Source organism: Dermacentor silvarum, chromosome 9 (genome assembly GCF_013339745.2).
Source record: "Dermacentor silvarum isolate Dsil-2018 chromosome 9, BIME_Dsil_1.4, whole genome shotgun sequence".
In the NCBI taxonomy this organism is placed as follows: domain Eukaryota; kingdom Metazoa; phylum Arthropoda; class Arachnida; order Ixodida; family Ixodidae; genus Dermacentor; species Dermacentor silvarum.
In genome coordinates, this window is record NC_051162.1 from 98,720,078 (window position 1) to 98,746,474 (window position 26,397).

General features: G+C 45.9%; 1 protein-coding gene across 1 annotated transcript in view; it reads left to right on the forward strand.

Annotated features, from left to right (window-relative positions):
• The window catches only part of LOC125940202 (oocyte zinc finger protein XlCOF6-like), a 32,252-nt gene extending 6,113 nt beyond the window's left edge, over nucleotides 1-26,139 (forward strand). Inside the window, exon 2 of the mRNA XM_049656017.1 lies at nucleotides 25,037-26,139. Within this exon, the coding sequence (XP_049511974.1) occupies nucleotides 25,037-25,467 (431 nt within the window). The 3' untranslated portion in view covers nucleotides 25,468-26,139. The remainder of the gene's footprint in view (nucleotides 1-25,036) is intronic.
• Nucleotides 26,140-26,397: the final 258 nt, after the last annotated feature.

Genomic DNA, 26,397 nt, shown 5'->3' on the forward strand with positions numbered 1-26,397 from the left:
CTTCCATGAGGATAAAATTCTCTTACATATGAATGCTGCAGTTTGTTTCAGACTTCACACTATATTATACGCATTGAAGTTGTCTTCATGCACTGTGCATTTGCTATCCATTTCGTTGCAGTTTCTCTGCATTTATTGATATAAGGAAACTCGTACATTGGTGCTTAGTTTCAGGCAAGGGCATATAGGCAGCCAGTAAGTGCGAAGTGCGGAGTAAGGCGCTTTTTGTCTGCCAATGCAGAAGACGATGCTATGTCTGCTCTGATTGGCTACAGCCCAGTGAGTCTAGTGCGTAGCGTACGTAGTCAGCCTTTTCCCGGCACTACACTCTTCTACACGAGCCTGCACTAAGTGCAGGATAAAAAAAACAAAAAAAAACGCCTTAATATGGGCCTATCCCGGAGACATGTAACTCAAAGCTAGATAAAAACTCGTCAGACGTGACAATCATTCCTTGTGACAATGCTGGAGATACTGCAGTCTTAAAAATGTGGGCTGATGTCAATAGTAGTGCAGTCTAAACCACATCGCACGCTCCTCCTGGAGAGTAGGCCTGGTCTCTACTACGGTCCCTACTGCTCCCCCAGAAAATCAGTGATGTTATTTTTAAGGTAGAGCGTCGTAAAGCGTAAGAAAGGTATAATCCACCATGACTTCGTCGGCACGAGGGCCACTGGCGAGACGAAGTCTGTCCTACGCACCTTTAGCTTCTGGGATTTGTGTACGTTCGATGTTCCTTTACACAGCAATCACCAAATGGGGCATCAGTGCCCACTGCTTCACCTGGTTCACCGCACCAGCAGGCAGCGTCGGAGCGTAAACTAACTCGTGCATGGGCATGGCCAGCGCGCAATCTCACTCTACAATGCTGGCACGTGTAGGAACAAGCACATACAAAATGAGTAAAGAAATTTCTCCATTGTAGCTCGGCAGAGTCTGTAGTATTCGTTTTATGTGGGAAATAATGCTTAGTAACGCAACAGTTTAAGGGCCTGTGTCGGAGAAGATTCGGCATAAGCATCAACGTCCGTAGCATCCGTGGCAGAGAAATTAGTCCCGAACCACCCCGACCATACAGGTCTGCCCTCCGCGTGGCGCAATGTGTGAGACAAAAATTTATTTTCTTAATTGAAATCTGTCGGAAAAATAGTAAAATATAACTTAACCACAACCTACAGACATGATAGTGTCTGATTGTAATTTGAATATACGAGAAAAAAGCCTGATAAGCAGCCAGGCATCTTTGAATGCTATCGCGTTCCATTCTTAAAGGTGAAGCTTTAGCGTCCTCAAATTCTGATGGTGCGTGGCTCAAGCAAGCAACACTCACGCAGCAATTTTTTTCTGCAGCCCAATATAGAGCACGGCGCAGCGTCGGGAAGTGGCAGATAAAGATTAGAGGAAGGGAGGAGAAGGAGAAGCAGCAGGAGTCTCGTCAGTTCATGGAGGAGGCCTGTGATGAAGGCAGTGGTTGGGGGGATGTGGGTGCTTATCAGTAGGTGATGATCCCGTTCACCTCCACAAACTCCCAAAATGCTCAGGGGAGAGCTCGGAGGTGGGTAGGCGATGTGAACAGGAGGTCGCCGGGTAGTTGCAGTAGTTACACGCCCAGTTGCCTGTAGACAGTGATGACTCTTGAGCGTTCCTGTGCCAGCGCTGGGCAGCCACAGAGAAGGTGCTAGGGTTTCGGGTTCGCCCCAACGTCCGTAGGCCATTGAGGTCGAGTGTCCCTTGGCATGCAGCCGCACCTCCATCCAGATGCAGCCTGTGCGGAGTCGAAGCAGCATTGAGCGTTCCCTCCTGTTAAGGCCACGCTCTGGAAGTGGCCTGGGAGTCTTCCCGTCAGATATTCAAGGAGCACAAGCACCCAGATGTTCCCTCTCGCAGCCGATTTTACTCACGCTTGCGCACAAACGTCAGGCAATTCCTGAAATGACATGAAAATGAGACCGTCATTTCAGGAATCGCCCGATGTTCATGCGCAGGCGCGAGAAAAAAAATCTGGGAGCTTTTGCTTCTTGAATATCTGACAGCCTACTACAGAGGCAAAATTTCTTTGCACGTTTTGTATGGTTTTGTATTCGTTGTGAGGTTGTGGGTCTGTGTGTTTGTGCCGTGCGTCGTGCACAAGTTTTGCTCGTGTGTCTCTTTCGATGTGGCTGGTGCACTGCAAATGGCATGGACGATTCTTGGCGAGATTGCGTAAGTTTGTTTACACTCCGACGCTGGCTGCTGGCGCGGTTAACCAGGTCAAGCAGTGGGTGCTAATGCCCAATTTGGTGATCGCTTTGCGTAAAGGTACGTCGCACAAACTTTTTCACGCCTGCAGTGCTCGTGCTGAATCACTCATGACGGAGTATGCCTATCTAGCACCTTACGGCGCTCTACTTTCAAAATAACATCACTGATTTTCCGTGTGGAGCAGTAGGGTCTTCTCTTTTGGAGAAGTATTTTCGTTTGTGCCAGGCTTTTCGTAGAATGCTTTCCGTGACTTTTCAAGAGCATTTTATTGCAATAGCAATTATATGGACACACCAGGCGCATTTCTGCCATCGCCGTGAGGTTCCGTATAAAATCCGAGGACAACAAAATCGTCTCCGCGCGCTATACGCTTCTACACCGGGCAGCTTGTGCGTGCGACACCATGCTTGTAAATTTAGTGATTATGCATATGTTTACAAGTTTATACGGCCGATAAAACTACTATCCTTGCTTCGTATAGCTGTCCACTAATTTGCTATCGCAATTGATGTTTAGCCTTTTGGGCAAAAGTGCTACATTTAAGCATGAAATGCTTTTAGCTCCTGTTGTCGAAAACCTTCAAGATACCTTGAGCGATAATCCAGAGCCGTTATCCGGGCACTCAAGACAAGAATGGGTGCGAGAACCAAACGGGAACCTGCATGAACATCCGGGCATCGATGCGAGAGCAAAACGCTATCATCCAGGCAACCAGTCAAAACGTAAGAAAATGTGGTCTTTGGCCCCCAAATCCTCGTGCAGGACTGCATTACATACGCTAGTTACTTACTGCCCAAACACGTTACAAAAAATATTGCTTCCCATTCTTCCTGATGTATGTTCATAGTGTCACTCAAGCTATAACTTCTTGTATGCTGAACTTTAATTTGTCATTTCCAATAGTGACGTTCAAAAGGCAAATACAGTGCACTATACACTTGATTGTGATGTTTTGGCGCTGAGACAGGGTTGCCTTTACTCTTTCAACACCAGCGGTCCGTGAGTTACGTGGCACGGGTTTTGCGCCATCTCCTTCGAGAGATGGCGCCACGCTGCGTGACAAGCGCCGGAGCACTGTGGATGGTTGTTCGGCCAAGACGAGACTTGAAATGGGGTTCAGTGCAAAACAGGTTTATTTCGGCTCAGTAAGCTTTCAGGACTTTGTTGCGGCACCAATCTGATTTGCCGGTAGCTATTTCAGGCTTGCATCTACTCTCGATTACGGTAGAGCTGGCAATATATATATGTATATAATATTGGTCCTTTTCCGTCAAGCTCAGCGGAACGAGTGCCTCAAAAGTACCTAAGCGATTACGGTAGAGCTGGCAATATATATATATGTATATAATATTGGTCCTTTTTCATTTAAATACACGTCCTGCAAGAATATATATGCAGAAATCGATAGGCGGGAGCCACAGAGCTAGTGAAACAGAAGCGAAGCAGGTACGTCTGACGTATCTTTAGTCTGGCACGAGTGAACATACTGCTCCATGAGGGCAGGCCCCGGTTGCAACTTTACAATTGCTAGTAGGTACAGTGGGGGCGTGGCACTGCGGGTCATGTGACTTCCGCTTAAAACGTGTTGTCATGGCAATCGTGGAGCTCCTAGGTGCCTGGGGACATAATTGCTTAGGGACTTCTGAGGCACTGGTCTGCGCGGCGGCTGCTGTTTGCATCACTGTTTTGATGATCCAAATATAATCTCACTATCAGGGAGGGAGCAGTCTACCTGACTGGAGCAGTATTTCTTTATTTGGGGTGTTGCTACGCTGCGCTTCACAACACCCCAACGACCGCCGCTTCGCGTCGGCACCTGGCACTGCGACTTCCGTCCCGGCCCCGGGGTACAAACGCGAGCAGTATCCGCTTGTTTACACCACCACAGTTCACCGAGATGGGAAGTCGTCATGCCACACCACCGCTACTGCAAGGATTTCCGCCACAAGAACAAACGCTACAATAATAAACCGCGGCTGGCATGGGCCAGACACCGCTAGACATTCAATGCGCCCTAAACGATTCGCTCCCTACGCACGTAGGAGCTGCGCTCGGCAAGGTCACTGCGCCCGGTCTCGGAGATAAGAGAGCCAAGCTCAGCGGAAACGAGTGCCTCAAAAGTACCTAAGCGATTATGTCCCTAGGCACCTAGGAGCTCCACGCTTGCCATGACAACACGTGTTAAGCGGAAGTCTCCGCTGTACCTACTAGCAATTGTAAAGTCGCGGCCCATTCTCTACTACAGCCCCTACTGCTCCCCCGGGAAAATAAGTGATGTTATTTTGAAGGAAGAGCTCCGTAAGGCATGAGATAAGTGTAATCCGGAATGACTTATTCAGCACGAGCACCGCATGCGTGAGAAAGTCTGTCCGATGTACCCTTAGGCACATCATCATCAGCCTATCTCTAAGTCCACTGCAGGACGAAGGTGATCTCCAATTGCTCCTGTGATCTCCTATTATCCCTGTCTTGCGCTCGCTGATTGCACTTTCTACCAGTAAATTTCCTAATTTCATCACCCCACCTAGTTTTCTGCCATCCTCGAGTGCGCTTCCCTTCTTTCGGCAGCCATTCTGTAACTGTCCCTCAGTTATCTGTCCTACACATTACCTAGCCTGCCCAGTTCCATTTTTTTTTCTCTTAATATCAATTAGAATATCGCTTATCCCCGTACGCTCTCTGGTCCACACCGCTCTCTTCCTGTCTCTTAACGTTACGGCTAACATGTTTCGTTCCATCGCACTTTGTGCTTATATAACTTGGTCTTGAGCATCTGTGTTAACTTCCAGGTTTCTGCCCCATATGTTAGCACCGGTAGAATGCAATGACTATACACTTGTCTCTTCAATGACACTGGTAAGCTCCCAATCAGGATTTAGGAATGCCTGCCATACGCACTCCATTCCAATTTTATTCTTCTGTTAATTTCCTTCTTGCAGCAGACAGTTGTCTGGCAACCTTGGGCTCTCTGCCCCCCCCCCCCCCCCTACCGTAGTAAGATTATAATAAACAGGCTCTAGCGAAGTAGATGCTAGGTTTGCCACAGCGTGACTGGTCTCCCTTGTCTGGTGTGCATTTCCTGACTTGCATGGCTTAGGCCCAGTATCGGCTACATTGTGTCAGAAGTGGGATACACTGTCTAACAACCGTTTCTACAAACCATGGAAGGACTAAGCCCGCCGGACTACCTCGCCCTTTCCGGAAACATTGCTGAAAACTGGCATAAGTTTCATCAGCATTCTGAACTTTATCTCAAAGCCACGGAAACGGACAAGGAACACAGTCAGAAGCAGAAGTCGGCGTTGCTACTCCATGTCGCAGGGCCGTAAGCTGTCGAAGTGTTCGACACTTTCGGTTGCACGCAGACAGAAAAGGTGCCCTGTCTGCTTCACAGTTCTGGATTACTGAAGGTGTGTTTAGTGCGTGCCTGACTGCACACGTCACGTAGTCACAGGGATGTGCTTGTGCCACTCCTCGTCATCGTCTTCCACAGCTGGCGAACTTTAAAGCTATTGTTTTACGCGAAGGAGGGACGGATATTGGGACATTTTTCTCATTGGGTAATCATAGAAATGCTTACGAATTTAAAAAGCGCTGGACTCCGCACTTCGCCTGACTTCGTATTTACTGCAGCTGCCTATATGCCCTTACCTGTAACTAAATGCCAGTGTACAGTTGAGTGCAAAAGTACAGAGACCACGAGAGCAGCGACGAAACTAAAGGGGCTTTAGACGAAACTGCATCGCTGCGCCTTTTGACGGCTGCGCACCGAAGTTGGAGAGCGCGTATTGTGCACTCGCGTCCTTTTTTACCTACGAGCCTGCTCGTTCGCTCGCTTCAACCGCGTGCACACCGGAACGGTAGAGAGAGCGCAAGGTGCCACTTCTGCAGTCGCCATGGAAACGCCCGAGCAATGATATTGTGGTGAAACTATTCCTTTGTACTGTCAGGGCTCAGAGCATGCTGCTCTCTTTGCCTTGCTTCTGACGATCTGCTGTGCGGAAAACATGCTTTGCATGCGTTACTTTTTCTGAAATCAATTTATCTGATAAGCTCAGCCAGCAGCGATGTATTTTGCGCTCTATTTCGGGGATTTTACCCATGATGCCATTATTTGTGGTACTCAGTTCAAATATCATGCATGAAACCACTGAATATCGAGCAGCCAGAGCCAGGGAAAACAACGGAGAATAAGCGCAGCTCATTTTTACAGCGAAGCTGTTAAGGGCTCTGTCATCGATGCTCGCGTCTGGATGTAGAAAAAGTCGGCAGATCCCACACCCTGTGGAAATAGATGTTATGCGAAGCAGTGTGCGGGGAGCCAACCAAGTTAACGAAACGACCATGACAGCACCAAGACATAAGTGGCTCTTTCATGACCTGCATGACACTCATGTCATGACATGGATGTCATTACTCCTCAGGAGTCTCTTCAGCTACACTGAAGAGACCTTAAGGCGAAAACCTTAGTCATGCTCATAACTATGCCTTCGACCATCAACATTTAACTTTTTCCTTCACTTAGTACCACATCCGAACTCATTCCATTGGTTTTTGAGTATTAACCTTTTTCGCCGAGTCATTGTCATTTTTGCTGAGTCATGCCCATGATTATGACTTCTACCATCATCCTTTAGCGTTTCCTTCACTTAGTGGCCACGTCTGAACCAATTTCAGTGTTAAATGCAAAGCATTTCTTGGTGAACATTTGCTACTTTGACAGTATCTATATATCTATGTAGCTGCCTACGTCTTTGTGCTCTCTTCATCGTTTTGTTAACTTGGCATGTACTAAAATTGCCATACTATGACAAGAGTATATGATGAACATAAATGATATGTCATGACATGCGTGTCGTGTTGGTTATGAAACAGCAGCCTATGTCTTGGTGCTCTCATGGCCGTTTTGTTAACTTGGTAGGTACCAAAATTGGCATAGTATTACTGGAGGGTAATATGAACACAAGTGAGAGGTCATGCATAAATGTCATGACATGCGTGTTATGTAGGTCATGACAATGACCCAGCGAAAAAGATTAACACTCAAAAACCACTGAAATGGGCTCGGACGTGGGTACTAAGTGAAGGAAACACTAAAGGATGCTGGTAGATGTCATAGTCACGGGCATGACTCAGCGAAAAAAGAATAATACTCAAAAATTTTTTATATTTTCTGTTTCTGAGAGCAAATACTCTGCAGTTATTATTCGTTCTCCCCACAGGGGCGTCTGCGTAAGCAGGCGTTTGGTGAGTTGCGCAACCATGTACCCGAGCACACGAGGGTCGGACCCTCCCACGTGTAGCCGTGCACGGCTGAGCCATGTCTGGGGAAAGGGGGATCCTGGGGGCTGAGTCGATGCCGGGTTTGTGGACCTTTAAGGCCCCCCGGCAGAGGCAACACACCTCTTCGGCCTCTGCTTCACATAGACGGCACCTCCAGACTGACGCACCTGGAGAAAATTGGCAGTCGCCTTTTCCTGTCCCCCTCTTCAGTCTTTTATCTTTCCCTCTCACTATTCGATCTTTCCTGTCTTCTAGTCACTTCTTCTCACTTCCGAATTTCTGGGCGGCAAGGTTAACCTTGTGTATTATATCCAGCCTTGGATATATATATTAGGTTATTAGTGGCGTTGTATAGCTGGCGTCTGCAGGTAATCTTCAAACCTTGTACCGTCCCCTTGTTGGGCTCCATTGTGGGCGGCTACCATTGCTTCCTAAATCAATAAACCTGTATGGCATTCGCATCATTCCCTAAACTACCTGATCGTCCTCTTTCAAAAAGAGGGCGCACCGAAGAAACAGCTCAATTCTTTCAACGCAAAGAAACCTTCCCACGATTCCATGTCATTCATAGTGAAAACCCTGAAAAGACTGTAAGAATGATTTCACCTTTCACTGTTGCAAAAAATCTCACCAAAACAATTGGTCTCGGCTACAAAGTTACAAAGATGGCGAGCGGTGACCTCCTTCTTGAGGTCTGCGACAAACAACAACATGACAAACTCCCAAATCTGGTCTCACTCAGTTCTGTGAAACTGACAGTGACTCCACATCGATCCATGAACACAAGCAGAGGAGTGATTTCCTATGATGATCTGCTGTACCTGACCGAGGAAGAGCTCCTAGAGGGCTGGAAGGAGCAGAATGTTACCATAGTGAAGAGAATAATAATCAAACGGGAAAACAAAGAAATTCCAACTAAACATCTGATCATCACCGTTGCTTCCAGTGTGCTGCCAGAAACAGGATACACGAAAGTCCGAGTCCGACCATACATACCGAATCCTCGAAGATGTTTCAAGCGTCAGAGGTATGGCCATGGTTCACAAAGCTGCCGAGGCCGACAAACCTGTGTGAAGTGCGGTGAACACGATCACCCTTCAGATGACTGTGATGGCACACTCCACTGTTCGAACTGTGACGGTAGACATGCAGCTTACTCTAGAGTGTGCCCTACGTGGCAGAAAGAAACGGATATAATCACCCTCAAAGTAAAGGAAAACATTTCATTCCAGGAAGCACGAAAGTGTGTATCATTTCTTCATACCACAAGGTATGCTGATGCGGTGCGCAAGGGGCCAGTGCTGCAGCAGACTCCAGCATCTGCCCGGTCCACAAAAAGTGTGGCCGCGGAAGTGCTACCAGCCCCCCCGGTGAAAGCAGCCAGCACTGCTTCGCCGTCCCTAATGCAAGGCCCATCGACCTCCGGGTTGGTAGGCTCTAAGGTTTGTCTCTTGAGGCGAGGTCTTCACGACGACCACACCGCTCACAAGAGCGAACGTCCAGCACCTCTCAAAAGGCAGTGGACACTAATCCAAGTCAGACGGCGCAGCCAGCGCCCAAGGACCACCGCGAGTCTCAGGACCGGGGCAAGAAAGACAAACTCCGCATTACGGCGCCCAGGAAGGGCTCAGTAAGCTAAGCAATCTTCTTAGACACAGAGCACAAACCTCTTTTTTTTTAGACATGAATACTGAAATATTACAATGGAATGTCAGAGGTCTTCTGCGGAACCTTGATGACATCAAAGAACTACTACATAAGTTTAACCCAAAGGTGCTGTGTGTCCAAGAGACACACCTTAAATCTAGACACACTGATTTTCTCCGGAAATATGCCATTTACCGCAAAGACCACGACGATGCTGCCGCATCGTTCGACGGTGTAGCAGTTATAGTAGATAAGGGAGTTGCCGCTCAGCAATTACAGCTGCAAACGCCTCTTGAGGCAGTTGCAGTTAAAGCGGTGATATTTTAATTTAACAAGTTAGTTACAATAAGTTCCTTATATATTCCTCCTGGTTTTCAACTATTGAAAACAGACCTCTGGAACTTTATCAATGAACTTCCTGAGCCCTATATAGTTGCAGGTGATTTCAACGCGCATGGTACCCTTTGGGGAGATTGTCGTTGTGATGCAAGAGGGCGCCTAATAGAAAATTTCCTGTTTTCCTCGGGTGCCTGCTTACTTAACAAGAATGAACCTACATTCTACAGTCTTGCTCACAAAACATTTTCCTCGATAGATCTTACCATAGTGTCAAGTACTCTTATTCCGTATCTGGAGTGGAGTGTTATTAAGAACCCATATGGGAGCGACCACTTTCCCATTGTTTTAAACTGTGCAAAACAAGATGAAAACACTCCACATGCTCCCAGGTGGAAGGTAGACTCAGCCGAATGGAAGCGATACAGAGAGCTCACGTACTTGACCTGGGATGATATCTGTACACTCAATATTGATGGCGCAGTGGCATACGTAACAGCATTTCTAGTCGCTGCAACGTGGATATGTATCCCTGAAACAAATGGGTCACCTTCAAAACGTCGTGTTCCCTGGTGGAATGACGAGTGTAGGGAAGCGCGCAGGAAGCTAAATAAGGCTTGGAGTTGTCTTCGCGACTCACCAACAACAGAAAACCTCATCATCTTCAAGGCAATAAAGGCTGAGGGTAGACGAACACGCTGCCGTGCTAAAAGGGACAGCTGGCAAAAATACATTTCTAGTATAAATTCTTACAGAGGCAAGAGGAAAGCTTGGAACAGAGTCAAAAAATTAAAAGGCCGGCAATCTCAGCCTCTGCCTTTGGTCAATACCGAGGTAGACACACTCAAAGAACAAGCTGATACTTTAGGAGCACACTTTGAATACATTTCCAGCTCTTCCCACTACTCTGACACATTCTTGAGCTATCAGCGACACACAGAACGAGTGCCTCTGGTTCAAAAAAGCAGACAGGCTAAACCATACAACCATCCATTCAACATGGCGGAATTTCAAGCTTCACTGAACTGCTGAAATAATTCGGCTCCAGGAACCGAACGAATACTTTATGACATGATAAAACACTTAAACTCTGAAACCCAGAAAACACTATTATAACTTTTTAACGCCATGTGGTCTGCCGGGGACATCCCTTCCTCTTGGAAAGAAGCAATCATAATCCCAATTCTCAAAGAGGGCAAGGACCCCGTCTCTGGCCAGCACTTACAGGCCTATTGCTTTGACAAGTTGCTTGTGCAAACCCTTCGAGAAAATGATTAACCGACGCCTGCTTTACTATCTCGAAATTAATAAAATACTAGACCCCTTACAATGTGGGTTCAGGGAACGTAGATCTTCAACAGATCACCTGGTTCGCATTGAGGCTAACATCCGTGATGCCTTTGTACACAAGCAATTTTTCCTGTCGGTATTTCTTGACATGGAGAAAGCATACGATACTACATGGCACTTCGGAATTCTCCGTGATCTGTTTGGTATGGGAGTCCGAGACAATATGCTGAACGTTATTCGAAGTTATCTTTCCAATCGCACGTTTCGCATTAGAGTCGGTAACGCCCTGTCCCGTCCATTTACGCAGGAGACTGGTGTACCACCAGGCGGTGCGCTAAGCTGTACCCTCTTTGTCGTAAAAATGAACTTGCTGCATGTCATCGTTCCACATACATTGTTTTACTCAGTATATGTGGATGATGTACAAATCGGTTGCAAATCATGAAATCTGGCTATCTGCGAGCGACAAGTACAACTTGGTTTAAATAAGCTGTCTAAGTGGGCAGACGAGAACGGATTTAAACTAAACCCTCGGAAAAGTATGTCCGTTCTCTTCTCGAATAAGAAAGGTATATTACCAGCCCTGTTATTCATCTTAATGGAGGACGCCTATCTGTGAGTCGCGAACATAAATTTTTAGGTGTCATTCTAGACTCTAAACTAACATTCATATCCCATTTGAAATATTTGAAAGCGAAGTGCCTGAAGACGAAGAATCTGCTGAAGCTTCTGTCGCGCACAACCTGGGGTTCTGACAGGAGATGTCTCCTTAGCGTGTATAGGAGTCTCATATATTCGCGCCTTGACTATAGAGCCGTGGTGTACCATTCTGCAACACGCAGTGCCCTAAGAATCCTAGACCCAGTCCACCACCTTGGTATTTGTCTGGCCACAGGTGCCTTTAGGACAAGCCCCGTTGAAAATCTCTATGTTGAGTCAAATGAATGGTCTCTGCATCTTCAAAGAACATATCTCAGTTTCTCCTACTACTTGAAGGTAAAATCAGATACTGAACATCCATGCCATTTAACTATTCAGGACTTCTCCACTGCCACACTTCATCGTAACCGCCCAGCTATCAGAACACCTTTGTCCCTACGCTTGCAAGCATTGGCAGAAGAAATAGGTATTTCACTAGCAGAAAATTCCCTTATGCCTCACTCGCCTGCCACCGCCGTGGGAATGTCAGACCATAGAGTGCGATATCTCTTTTGTCGAGATAACAAAACGTACACCTGAGGCACACATACACTCGCACTTCGTTGGACTACAGGCGAAGTATTCCCGCTCAGAATTTTATACAGATGCTTCCAAGTCATCTTCTGGTGTCGCATATGCAGCCCTCGGGACATCGTTTTCAACGTCCGGTGCTCTAAATCCAAACATAAGTATTTTCACAGCTGAAGCGTACGCTAGAGCACTGCACGGGCCCGGCCCCGGGCCGGGCCGGGCCGTCCGAAGCGTTTGTCGGCGAGCTCGGGCCGGGCCCGGGCTTAAAGCCGCGTTAAAGCACGGGCCCGGGCCGCGGGCCCGGGCTCGGGCTTGAAGCCGCGAGCCCGGGCTCGGGCTTGAAGCCACGGGCCCGGGCCAGACTCGGGCCCGCTCATTGAAGGGCCTAATTAGGCCTTCGAACACACGCGACCATTATGCATTGCATGTTTCAATGTATTCTGTGCCAAGCTGAAGTGACACGTGCAAGATGACTGTCATCATCATCATCAGCCTATATTTATGTCCACTGCAGAACGAAGGCCTCTCCCTGTGATCTCCAATTAACCCTGTCTTGCGCTAGCTGATTCCAATTTGCGCCTGCGAATTTCCTAACTTCATCACCCCACCTAGTTTTCTGCCGTCCTGGACTGCGCTTCCCTTCTCTTGGTATCCATTCTGTAGCTGTAATGGTCCATCGGTTATCCATCCTACGCATTACATGGCCTGCCCAGCTCCATATTTTCCTCTTAATGTCAACTAGAATATCGGTTATCCCCGTTTGTTCTCAGATCCACACCGCTCTCTTGACTGTATATCTTATCAGATGACTATCTTATCAAAGAAAATAGTAAAACAGATGAAGTTCTCATTTTTAACAGCGGAGGTCTTTCAGCCGGGTCTAATGTGTCCGCTGAGTACAAAAATGTGGGCCGATCCTGGCAGCAGTGCAGAAAGGGTCCAAGCGCAATAGCACATACACCTGTGAACTAGCGAAGCTGAGCCTGGTTAAGTCTAGCTAATAATGGTGGGGACTAATTGCATATCGATAGGAAATTGATAGCCAATCAATAGCTAGTCGATAATCGATCAATAATCAATAGATTCCCGAGAATGCTGGGGATGACTTTAGCCTAGCCCAAATACGTGGCCAATACCTTACGATAGCCAATCGACAGCCAATCAATAGCTAATCGATAATTGATCAATAATCAATAAATTCGGATAAGTTAGTAGTGCTTAACCTATCCCAAATACGTGGCCAATATCTTGCAATAGACAATAGATAGCCAATCAATAGCTAATCGATAATCAATCAATAATAAATCAATTCCGGGAAATGCTGGGGATGACTTGGTAGTGCTTAGCCTAGCCCAGAAGCCAGGACTAGCTAGGTGCCCATCATCTCCGCTGTCTCTTTAGCATTGCACCGCCAGTGCAAGCTACGCAAATTTTTTTTTTCTTTTCCGCAAAAACGAACATTGTTTCCGCGTAAGGAAAAATAAATTATACAAAAACCACTCCTGAAACCATTTCCATGTTACCGCTTTTGCGATCGCACTATTAGCAGTTTTAATACTATGGCATTATTTTAGCGCTAAGGCCAGCTACTTTTGTGCTTCAATGCATAAAACAGCGTTTTCCTATTTAAATATTTTATGATCATAGCGCACATCACAAATCATTGCGATCATTTTAGTATATTTATGTTCTAAGTATTTTACAGCGTTTGATTTTAGGCCGCTTTACAGCCACATTTATCCACCATTCTTAACTCATTTCTTAATTTATTAACAAACCATTAATTGATTACTCATTGCTACGTACATGGCGCTCTTTGGCCATATCTGGCCCTTGCGCCAATAAAAACTACACATCAATCAATCAATTCGTTCTCCTCCCTGGCTCAACTCTCCGGCTGCTTGATATTCGGTGGTTTCACGCATGTGTGTGGGCTCATGATATTTGGATTGAGTACCACAATGAGTACCACAATTAATTGCATCATGCGTAAGTTCCCCGAAGCAGAGCGCAAAAGACATCACTGCTGGCTGAGCTTAGCAGATAATTCTATTTTAGATTAAGTGATGCATGCAAGGTGTAGATAGCAGCACGCTTTGAGCCCTTGCAAGTACAAATGAAGTAGTTTCGCCACGATTAGAGTGTACCAGACAATGGTCGAGTGGGCCGAACGGCGCTCTCCCGCTGAGGCGTCGCATGCGGAAAAATTGTGCAAGGGCGCTGCGAGCTAACTGGATTTAGTGTAGGTTCCCTAAATGGATTTAACTGGATGGGATCAGAGAGGAGCTCTGCAGCATATTCAATGTACTTTTGCTGTGGGCGCCGAGGCCGAATGCGCATTGTACGCTCTTAAAATAGTACTTTATTTCAGCTGCAAATTTATGTTTACACCATTTAGCCGCACATATATATTTGAGGCATGGATTATGCAAACCGATGTCTTCAATTTTGCTGTCGTTGCCAAGCGCGTCGTCTGCGAGCGAGCGCGTGTTCGCTACGCGGATCCTGGCGAACGCCCAGTTTTTCTTGCAGAACGTCTGTGCAGTACATTTTTTAAACCATTTCCGGTGATGCATACATTTCATGGTGCATACATTTTACTACAATGTCTATGTACGTTATTTACCTTTTCAATCCGGAAAAAAATATGCGTCGTTCAGTTTCGGTCCAGTACTGTATTTACTCGAACCTCGGCTCATCTCGATTCAGAAGGTCAGGAGAAAAAAAAGAAACTTCCTTTGAATGTAAACAGGCCAAGAAAAACTTTCTCATCTTTCTGCATGGATGTATTACGGAAGTACCCACGTTTCACAAATGCATCGTCCGTTTTCAAGAGCAGGAACACGGCACAGCTGTCACCGACCTGCAAGGTGTTTATGGTGTTTATCGTACGGAGGCATTGATCGTACAGAAGCACAGCGGTATGTCTCTCATGACACGTTAGCATGAATCCAGCGAAGACGGGAAATATATTCCCAGATCCATAGAGTTTCTCACTATGCCCACATCGACGCCTACGTCCGTGGCGTCGTACGTGGTGCAAATTGCAATGCGTGGTGTACGGCGTTGCATGCGCGCTCGTTACGCGCTCTTTAGTTCTTCGACTCCCACCCACCTGACCTGCTGTTCAACCACGTGCGGTTTTTTAACGTCCAACCATGGCGAAGAAAATTTTTGAAAGAAGTCTTTGCTTTTCTCCATGCGCAACCAATGCACGGTACCAGAGCCTCCGAGATCAGCACGTGCCTTCAGGTGCAAGCAAATCTCAGAAGCCACGAGGGTTCAACCACGTCCGGTTTTTTAACGTGCAACCATAGCGAAGAAAAAAATTTTAAAGAAGTCTTTGCTTTTCTCTATGCGGAACCAAGCACGGTACCAGAGCCTCCGAGATTGGCGCGTGCCTGCAGGTGCAAGCAAATCTCAGAGGCCGCGACGGTGCAGGGCAAGACAGCGTTGTTTTTGCATTCCGCTCCCATTGTAATGCGACCGTGATCGGACGCGCGACATCGAGCTCGGCAGTGGAATCCCATAGCCAGTGGTCTATCGTGCCGGGCGTGATAAAGCGTGATCAAGCGAGGTCCAGTACCTGGCGTATGACGGGTATCCGGCTCCCGAAATCGCTTTTGCAGCATTTTACCAGCAGACGTGCATTTAAAATCTAGAGGGCGCCACCCTATGAGGCGTTGATCCATCGCCCACTTCTGAGCGCAGCGGCTACATCATCATCATCGTCATCTGCCCACTGTTGTTTAACGAAGACGTCTCGTTTGTTTTGTGTTCCACACGTGTCTTTCGGCGCCCGATTCGCTGTGCCGGGTGGGTTTGCTATCTCCAAGACCAATGCTCCCTACATCCTGTGGGAAATGACAAGCGTGAGTATCGGCAGTGCTAAACGCTACACCTTCTCGCCTTACAGCAAGACGATAATGTTATATTTAGCATCTTGCAAACGATCTCGGTCAGCGAGATAAAGGATGTCGCCCGCTGGTTTCGGGATACCACAGAGAGCTCGCTCTCCATGATTGAAGTGGAGAGATGCTACCGTCGACTCGCTGAATAAAAGGACAAGTTCCCAGCGGAGGCATGTAAAACGTTACACTTTTCGCGCAAATGGTATGTAATCGAAAAAACTTTATCATGCAAGTTCATGGCACGCTGGCCCGTGTTAGGGAAAACGGGGTAATGTGATATCCTCGCGCGTCTTCCGACTAAAAGAATCGGTTGGTGACAGTACTTAGCAAAAGGTTGAATTTCAGTGTAGCGAAATTTTGATATAACGACGTGCCGATTTTGCTGACTTCTTTGTGTCGAGGCTTAACTATCGTCATTCAATGCATCACATATTCATCAGATATTTAAATTTTGAACCGTGTGTTAAAAGTCCATTTGCTTATTTCGTTCCTTAATTGGTTCAACTGCGGTGCTGACAGTTCTGCAGCTAGCAGTGGATTATATTTTTCTAGTGACGTGTATGAGAATTCATTTTGACTAAAGCATGCTATGACAGCTGCCCTGTGCAAAATGTTATTGCGCAAGGAGATGCATAACTATCCTGGTCGTATTGATGTCTGCATATCCCTGAAACCCCAAAATCTTTTGCAAGGAAATTACAAAGAAAGGAAACTTCTCATTCTGCTTGAGGATTTGAACTCACAACTGACAGATTTGCCGTCCAGGATTGTACCTCTCAACTGCTCTGGTGATGCTTCATCAGTGGAGAATATTGATCCTGGAGAGCAACATTGTGGCAGCAGCTGCTATGGTTGTCCCATTTAAAATCTATATTGACCATTTTCGCGGCGATCACGTGGGGACGCGTCCATTGCTTGCATCAACTGCCTCCATTGCCTCCATGTTTACAATGGAAGTGTATGATGCCGGCACGGATTGGAAAACCTCTGTTTTCGGAGATATCGTAGAGGGTGACTAGGTGGACGACACGAAACTTTGATCACAGCTTCAGAGAACATGCGAAAGCGCTTTCAGAGCTGATTAAGCAATGTTCAAACGGCGCAAGCAGCGTATATGGTGCTTGTTCTATAAAAGCGGGGCTAAATATGTATTCCAAGCTTTCCGATTATAAATTCAGTCAGGATTAGTGTGTTTTGCTCTTTGTTCTTTATTCGGCAAATATTTTGAAGCAGTGGCTTGTCAGTTTCTGACTGAGTGAAGTTCCTCAGTTCGGCCACTCTGATTATTTTCTGCCTAATTGCTTGCGGGTGTGCTCAGTTCTGATAGATTTGTTCTTTCTGCGCACAAGGCTTGAAACATAGCTGTTTTGTACATTGTAATACCTTGTAGCAAAGATATATTACAGTTAGTAACTCGCTTACTCTTGTGGACCGTCACGAAACATCCAGCTTCGACCATTCATGCGCCATAGGTGTAGTCCGTCATTTATTGTGTGTATAGACCTTTTCATCGGGCGAGGCGGAAAGGGCGCGCGATGAGCCTTTCCTCCTCTCTGGCTTGTGCGAGCCGGCTCGGCGCGGCTTGAATGTGTTGCCGGTCGCGTGCTGCCGGACGATTTGGAGGTGTTTTAGCTAGTTCTGAGTGCAATTTACGGGATTTAAGTTCTTACGAGGTCGTCGAACAACCACTGTGTAGCCTTTAGGTGCAGCAGTAGCTATTGTATCTGGAAATTTCTCTTGGATGTGCAAAAATGCGACGCGCATCATCAGCCGTGGTGTGTGTATGTGTTGTGAACTACGTTGGATGTATCGGCTTTCACTCGACGAAGAGTTGTAAAACATTTTCATCAGCCACCAGCATCGTTCTCACGCATTTTAAGTTTAGTAGACTTCAAATCACTGTCTACGTTCAAGGCCGAAGGCATTGCTCAACACAGCGAGCACTGCGGTTGGAAACCAACATGTACACACAAGCTTCGTGCTTCGATCGGCATTGCCTTTTTGCCCTGTAAGGCACAATATACAAAGGGGATCGCATAAAGAGAATCCAACAGCTATGTGTAAGGCCACAATTTCCGTAAGATGGGGGAATGCATCGTAGATGACTGAACTTACCGAGACTGAAAAAAAAGAGTTCATATATGGTCCTCCTTTTGTGGCAAAATAAAACAGAACCCGGGATAACGACGCAATAAGACTGCGCATGGTCGTGCTGCGTGCTTGGACCACTTGGAACATGCGCTATATAGAACAGACAGATCTATAACACAGCATTTAGTACTGCTCGGACGCTCGCGCAGTCTGCAGCTAGAGCTTCGACCACTCGAAAAGTGTGATTTACACTGTACGGTATGCGGATATTATTAACCAACTTATTTTATTTGTGAGCTCAAACCTTGCCCAGCAAACAAGGCAGTCGCCCAATGTATCTACAGATAACAACTTGAACGCTTGTCAAAGTAAACAGCACGACTTATTCTCCAGCAGAACGGTACCCATGCTGTTAGGATCGTCAAATGTTTCGTAAGTACTCGTTGCAGCTAAACCAAAGCTTAGAATTACTGTACTGAGAATGCTACAGTAAGGTAACACTCGTGAAACGAATTTTCAGAAACACCTAACTGATATTCGAGGCTCATTGTAAGTTCAAACAAACACGCACACCTCACGCTGGGTGCTCCGTCCGCCCTAACGTCTGCATTAACTCCAGCCGCTTAATTATACTTCAGACTTAAATTCCTTCACTACGCCTCACACGACCATTCCCCACGTAGAAGACGCCATTTCATGCTAAATAGACCGCGCGAGTGCGGAAAAAAAAACCACCAGAAACTGCCGCCGAGCGCATACCACAGCAACAACACTTATTCTTGATACGTCGGCGATAGAGTGGGCATAAGTTTTCCTGCCATTTGGGACAGATGTGTATGGATAACGTGCACGAAACTTACTATGACAGGAAGCGGCGCTACTACCTTTGTCATTGTTTAACGAGTGGTACTCACTCTTGCCAATGTTCTGGGGATGAAGCCCCTTCTTTGAAGGTTAGCAAGGCTGCGGGATGAGCAAATTTCTGTATCCTCGAGGAAATCCGTACATCTGGAAGTGCCGGTTACACGTTCGGACAGTTGCAGCAGCGGTTCGGGAACTTGGCCACACAGATTCATTCTATTCCTGAACATTCCAGTCACTATTTTTGCAGCCAACTACTGCACATGTCTTCAATCCACATGATTCAATCTAGCATGATTGGACCACAGTGTGTTAGCGAAAACTCAGTTGCATTTCCGACAGTTGATCGCACAGAAGCAAGGCAAAAGCGGTAATGGTTTCGTATTCCTGCGCGGTCGCTGAGGAGAGGTATGGCGCGCCGCCCTGAGCACCATCTTGTTTTTCTAAAACCAAACTGCTCCGCGAAAAGGGTCAATACTGGAAGAGCTGGTGTGGGTGTATGCTTTCTTCGTGCTTTCACATAGCCTTCCCTGCCATGGAGGTGGTTCTGAATTATCTTCATTTACATGTAATGACAATTATTGAGTGCATTTACTTCGTCTTCATGTTCTAGCGCTCTCCTTTTTGTAATTTTTACTAGATGTAACTGACATCCTTTTGTCTTCAACGTTAGCATGAGGCCTGTTAATGGGGTATCCCAAATATAAACTTTCGAAAAGCTGGACGAATCCAGAAGTAAGAAGCTAATGTCTAGTTTTAGTCGAGAGCAGTGGCTATGTCTGGCCAGGAAAGAGGAGGGAAAAAAGCCGAGTCTTTCGACTTCACCACCAAGATGTAAAAATTCCACAAATGAATATAAGACCCAAACTTCTTTTACTTGTTAGGAGATTGCTCGCTCGTATCTGCGAATGGGTGACTTTTGACGCTGCTCGAAACACTTTAAGGCTTACTACAAATAATCTTTGACCAGCTGTCACATCACTGCTTTGCCTAATGGACGAAACAAATGTTTTCTTCTGTCCTGACCAATTCTTTCTTGTGCAACAGTTAGGAAGCAGAAAGTGGCTACCACTCCCGTTCTGCTTGCACAAGTGATGTCACGAAGAAACAGGAATCGACACATACAAGCAGATGACGGCAGGGCTTTATTCATCGTTACTGCCTTCCTGAAATAAGGTGAAAGGAATCGTTCACGCACAATTACTTCTCACTGCTGGCATGTTTGTGACTGTTGGCGAACATGGTGTCGTCCTCCATGCCACCAAGGTTATTGGACAGGCAGATCTTCAAAAATGTCTGCGACACAACCAAGCACAGCAAAGCCTTTCACTTACTGTGAACCCAGTGATATACGGCATGACTTCACAGACCACTCGATATTCATGCCTGCACAACAGTGCCATTCGTCTTCCTCAAGGTTGCAAATAATATGACAAACGCATTAATGCGGCGTTAACATTATTCTAAATCAGGACGACAAAAAAGGCATGAAATGCACACTGGCAGCTCTTAGCTTGCGCGCTTTAGCATGAGCCATTGGGCTGTGCTAGAGAAATAACAAGAAAACTGGGAAACAAAAATTCGTGTCAAACTTCTCGAATTGTACCTATACCAAAGTTAGGTCAGCCCTTAAGGGCCCCTCACCAGGCCACATAGAAAATGTTGGTTATACGCTGGAAGTTGTTCTGTGCCATCTAGGGAGCGTTCTACTGTAAGAATGTTCCAAATTGGTTCATTAATAGCCGAGATAGGAATATTTCAGTGCGGGAACCTATGATTTCAGGAGGCGATCGTTACTGCGAAGAGGGACACTCTCTCCTCTTGCCCCATCTAGCCTCCGCAAGCGAAATTTTTTCCCTGCATTCTCCCATCGGAGCCGGGTAATCGCGTGATGCATACATCACGGGCCCCAGCTCTTTCTTTTTTCTTCTTTTTTTAGCTTTTTCTTATTTCGAGCTGTGCGTGAGAACACCCGATTAGGGGTATAAAGTCATTGCCGCACGAACACTGAAGCATAAACAAGCGGATCATAAAGCATGATCGCGCGCTGGAATGCGGTATAAAATTACATAATTTGTCAGCAGGCTCGGCTGCACGACGTGTGAACAAGCAGATGAAACGGAAATACATCTCTCTTGCTGTGGTGCGAAGTAAAACAAAAACACGCCAACATTTCGTTTGTGTGCTCTATGATTTCTCTAAACATTAATTTGTCTATTGAAGCAACAGAATATACAGATAACAAATGTTGCCTTGAATAATTCTCGAAGTGTCACGGTGTCACTATGAGCAATGTCACAGCATATACATGGACGTAGGCGCACTTGTTGATATACGTCATCCACCGGTCTTGGAGCGCGGGCAATGGCAAACGGGGTTTGTTTGAAATTTCAGCTCTTTATGATGTGCGTAGAGTGCGAATTGTATGCACTGCGCTTGTGAGCTCAAAATGGCCAGAGCTGGTGAGGGGCCCTTTCAGAGGGTTGTGGGGCTGAAAATTAACTTTTCAACCATTGCGCGGGTATTTTAAAATTCTTCTTGATTTAAGTACATATTCTAAATTTCATTAATACATATCAAATAGAAAAGAAGTTATGGCTGTCATACAGACCAATTAGGCATGTCACCTTAGGAAACTATCACTTGACAAATAATGCAGACTTGCTGATTGTTTTTGTTAAATATCTCCTAATGGGTTTAGGGATAAGGCCAGTCGCACATTTTTCATTATGTTTCTCTAACAATGTCATCCCTTTGAGGCAAAGTTCATTTCTTTTCGTTGTCATATGTCTGATATCCAATAATATTTTGTGTTTTTAAAATTAAATAAATATAAAATGTACCTCATCTTGTTCCTGACAAAATTTGTCCCCTGAAACTACTTTTAAAGCTGGCTTTGGCGGAGCAGTTTGGAAATGACAGATTTCCTAAAGGTTTTGTTCATCCAAAAGGGCAAACTGAGGGAAATGAGCTCACACAGGGCTATTTAATTAACACATCAAATAATTAAAGTGCTCTGCTCCATATGTTGCACCCTCTTCTCAATTTGAACCTGCTCTGCGTCAATTGCTTCAAGCGCCTTCAATTTTTTTCGGCATTAGAGCAGTCCAGCGCCCTTGTCGCCACTCACAGAGAAAGATGCCACAGCCAGATTATGCCTTTCTTTATTAGTTTTTACTTTGCGGTCTGGTATGCTCTTGTTGGATGGTCTTCCAACAATAAAACGTGTGTACAACAAACTTTCTAATGGAGGGCATTCACTTCATGTTTGCTTTCTTTTTCTTGCCCACTTTGTGGCTGTGTCTTGAATACAGCCTACATAGGTGCTCTCAATAGCAAATGCGTGGCACCGTCACAAGAAGAAAATTCAATTTTCTTCCTATCATACAGGTTGCCAACAAGCTTGATGAACTCCTTTATATGTCTAGGAAATCAAAATAAACAAAATTATAAAAATGCTTTCTTTTCTGGCGAAAATCGTTATTTTAGCTCCACATCTCCTCTAAAGTGTAAAATCGTCCTATCTCACTGACTTCACTTTGCTGCAAAATGTTGAAGCAGATGATCTTTCCGCACCTTAAACAATACCTAGATGGGAACAACTTGCTGTCTGAAGTCCAGCATGGTTTTAGGGAAGGCTTTATGATTGTCACTCTGCTCATTACCACAGATCATGATTTCGCCATTTATAACAGGGAACAAAAGCATTTTTTTTACTTTGCCAAGGCCTTCGATAAAGTGCCTCATGATAAAGTTCTGTATGAGCTCGACGCAGTCGGAATAGACACCAAACTTGTACATTTTGTAAGATCCTGCCTTGAAAAGTGTGTTCAGTTTGTCGAGGTCAGCAGTTGTATTTCTCAGACACTTCCTGTCATGTCAGGTGTACCACTGGGGTCAGTGGTACAGTCTTGGGACCCATTTTCTTCCTAATATCTGTCAATGACATAGCAAATATAGTTGATTCTGATTTCAAATAAAGCTTTTTGCGGACACGGCACACAAGTAGGCAGTAGTTAAGTCAAAAAGCTAACCGAACTAGCCTCAGCAATGACCTTGATAAGGTTTGCTGCTAGTGTGAATAGTGGGAAATGCACTTGAACAATAAGTGCTCTGTGTTGAAGATATGCAGCAAGACGACACCTTTATACTTTCCCTATTTCATTGGCAATATTGTACTGAATGATTCTTCTGCTTATGATTACCTCGGGGTAATGCTAATGGAACACATGAGGTGGAACAAGCACATTGGAAACATTTTCGTGAGCGCTATGAGAACATAATGGGACCTTTGTCGCAAGCCTTCAGGAGCCCCCATAGAGGTAAAGTTTACAGCGTTCGCTATGCTTGTCAGACCTCTCCTCAAATATGCATTAGCTTCGTGGTATCCCTACGCAAGAAAAAAATAGCTAAATTAGAATGAGTAGAGCGAATAGCAGTTAGCTTCATCTGCTATCACTAGAGAACTAATAGTGTGTCGTCACAGATGCTGGGTACTCTTCACCAGTCGAGGCACACCAAACTGACTAAAACTTGTATTTAATATGACGTCCAACATTTATTAGGCAATGAATGGAATGAAATGTCTAAGCGCAATGTTGGAAGTAGAAATGTGGACGTATTTATGGGTTGGATGGTTTAGCTATGTAATTTTCTTGTCCCGTGTTCGTGATATTTCGTTCCTTGATGTATGCATTTTCTGTATATTTACTGCTGAATAGGCTCGAGCGAATCTGCAGTATTGATAAATAAATTTCAAAACTGTAACAGTCTACCAGAACACAATTATGGTGAATCCTAGTTCGAGACAAAATGCTGCTTTTGTTATTTTGGTCAACAGGTCCATGATTGCATTACTGAATGTTCAGGCTGTTGCACTTGGCTGCAACGGCAGCTTACACTAACACAATACTCCCAGTCCTCTCACTATGTTTTACAATTAAATCATGTTTTAAGCTAAATATGTGTAGTTTTCACAAACTTGATCATTGAGCAAACATAAATATGTTGGGCAAATCAAAATAGTGGTTTTGCTGTTCTCTGATCTGATCTGGAATCACCATCAATACTTACTGAATGAAGTAAAAAATATCTTTAGCCCTAGTATCTATGTTCCTTCATTCATTTGGCATTTTATAATTACATTTTTGTTTTGAAGTGAAAGGTAACATGTATTTTTTTTTCTTTGTGCAGCAGTGAGACATTCGAGCTGCCCAGCAACTGCAGATGGTGCAGTCACATCAAGGATACAACACCTGCTGTAACTCCTGTGTATGAGACAGATAAACGTGATCGGAAGCACACATCACATTCTATACAGGCCAGCATCCATTTGAATACTATGTGACCTTGGAGCTTCTGGCGAACATTCAAGCTGAAGAAGCACCTGCAACCCGCACAGACAAGAGGCCAGTTGAGTGCCCTTTATGCCCTCAGAGCTTCTTACAAAAGGTTAATCAGAAGCAACACACACATCTACACAGGTGAGATGCCATTTCATTGTCCGTTATGCCCGTGGAGCTTCGCAAGAACGTCCACACTGAAAAACCATGTGCGCATCCACACAGGCGAGAGACCATTTCAGTGCCCTGCCTGCCCTGAGAGCTTCTCACGAAAGCGTTCTCTGAATCGACACCTGGACACCCACACAGGCGAGAGGCCATTTCAATGCCCTTTATGCCCTCAGAGCTTCTCCGTTAAGTCAACCCTGAAGAATCATGTGCGCATCCACACAGGCGAGAGGCCATTTCAGTGCCCTGCATGTCCTCAGAGCTTTTCGGATGGGTCCACATTGAAAAATCACGTGCGCACCCACACAGGCGAGAGGCCATTTCAATGCCCTAAGAGCTTCTCACAAAAGGGCAATCTGAACCAACATCTGCGTGCCCACACAGGCGAGAGGCCATTTCAGTGCCCTTCGTGCCCTCAGAGCTTCTCAGACAAGTCTGTACTTACGACGCATGTGCGCACCCACACAGGCGAGAGGCCATTTCAATGCCCGGTATGCCCTCAGCGCTGCTCCCAAAAGAGTCATCTGACCCAACACCTGCGCACCCACACAGGCGACAGGCCATTTCAGTGCCCTGCATGCCCTCATACCTGCTCACGAAAGAGTCATCTGAACAGACACCTGCGCACCCACACAGGCGAGAGGCCATTTCAGTGCGCTTTGTGCCCTCAACGTTTCACCGACAAATCTACACTGAAGAATCATGTGCGCACCCACACAGGCGAGAGGCCATATCAGTGCCCTTCATGCCCTCAGAGCTTCTCACGAAATTCTACACTGAAGGATCACCTGCGCACCCACACAGGCGAGAGGCCATTTCAGTGCCCTGCATGCCCTCATAGCTGCTCACGAAAGAGTCATCTGAACGAACACCTGCGCACCCACACAGGCGCGAGGCCATTTCAGTGTGCTTTGTGCCCTCAGAGTTTCTCAGACAGGTCTACATTGAAGAGTCATGTGTTCATCCACACAGGCGAGAGGCCATATCAGTGCCCTTCATGCCCTCGGAGCTTCTCACGCAAGTCCACACTGAAGAATCACGAGCGCATCCACACATGCAAGAGGTGATTTCATTGTCCTGCATGATCTCCAAGCTTCTCCCCAAAGAGTACTTTGAATGACACCCACACAGGCAATAAACCACTTCGTTGCCCTTCATGCCCTCGAAGCTTCTCGAAAAAGTCTACTAAATAAAGGCTCACCTGCGCATCCACAATTGTGAGAGGCTGTTTCAGTGGTTTTCATACTTTCACAAAGCTCGGTAATGTTCATGTCGCCTAGCCAGTGCACACGAGAGATTGTTGAAGCAGAAAAAAATTCAATGTTCACAGTGTTTATGTGTAAAGGTCACGGTGCGCCTTTGGCAAAAAAAGTTGACTTTCCCAAGTACACTTGCTGCAGAGTAGTGCTGAGTTGTGAGACTTCTCATTATTTGCTCGTTTTGCTGTTTTTCTTAGTTTTTTCATAAAACCTCAGTTTATATTTTCATAATATTATTATTGATATTGTTATTTCTCTTAAACCTTTAACAGCCACTACCGAGATAACTCGTGAAACCACCCTCGCGCACCCCCTGCTACTCCCAAGTATACTCGTGTTGCTTTTTAATCTCACTCCCGAGACAACTCATGCAAAAAAAAATTGCGTTCATGTCCCGCCAGCTATGAAGAGGTCACCTAAAGACATAGAACTTGTAAATAAAATTTTAGACAACAGGTAGAGCGCATGTGTTTACACCCGCGTCGCTTCGTCTCGGCTGAGCACCTCAGCCGTGGCGAGTCACCACGCCACGTGCGTCCGCACTTTGACGGTCGAAGAAATTCAATTAGTGCTGATGAATTTTGACGAAATATCTTTACATGTCCTGTGGAGTATCATGGTGCATTACTAGCATGAAATTTCCGCTGAACCAACATGGGGGGAAAAATACCTGGCAGGGGGTGAGGAGCAGTAAAAAAAATGCGGCAGTGAAATGGTTAATAAAATACTTGGAAGTTA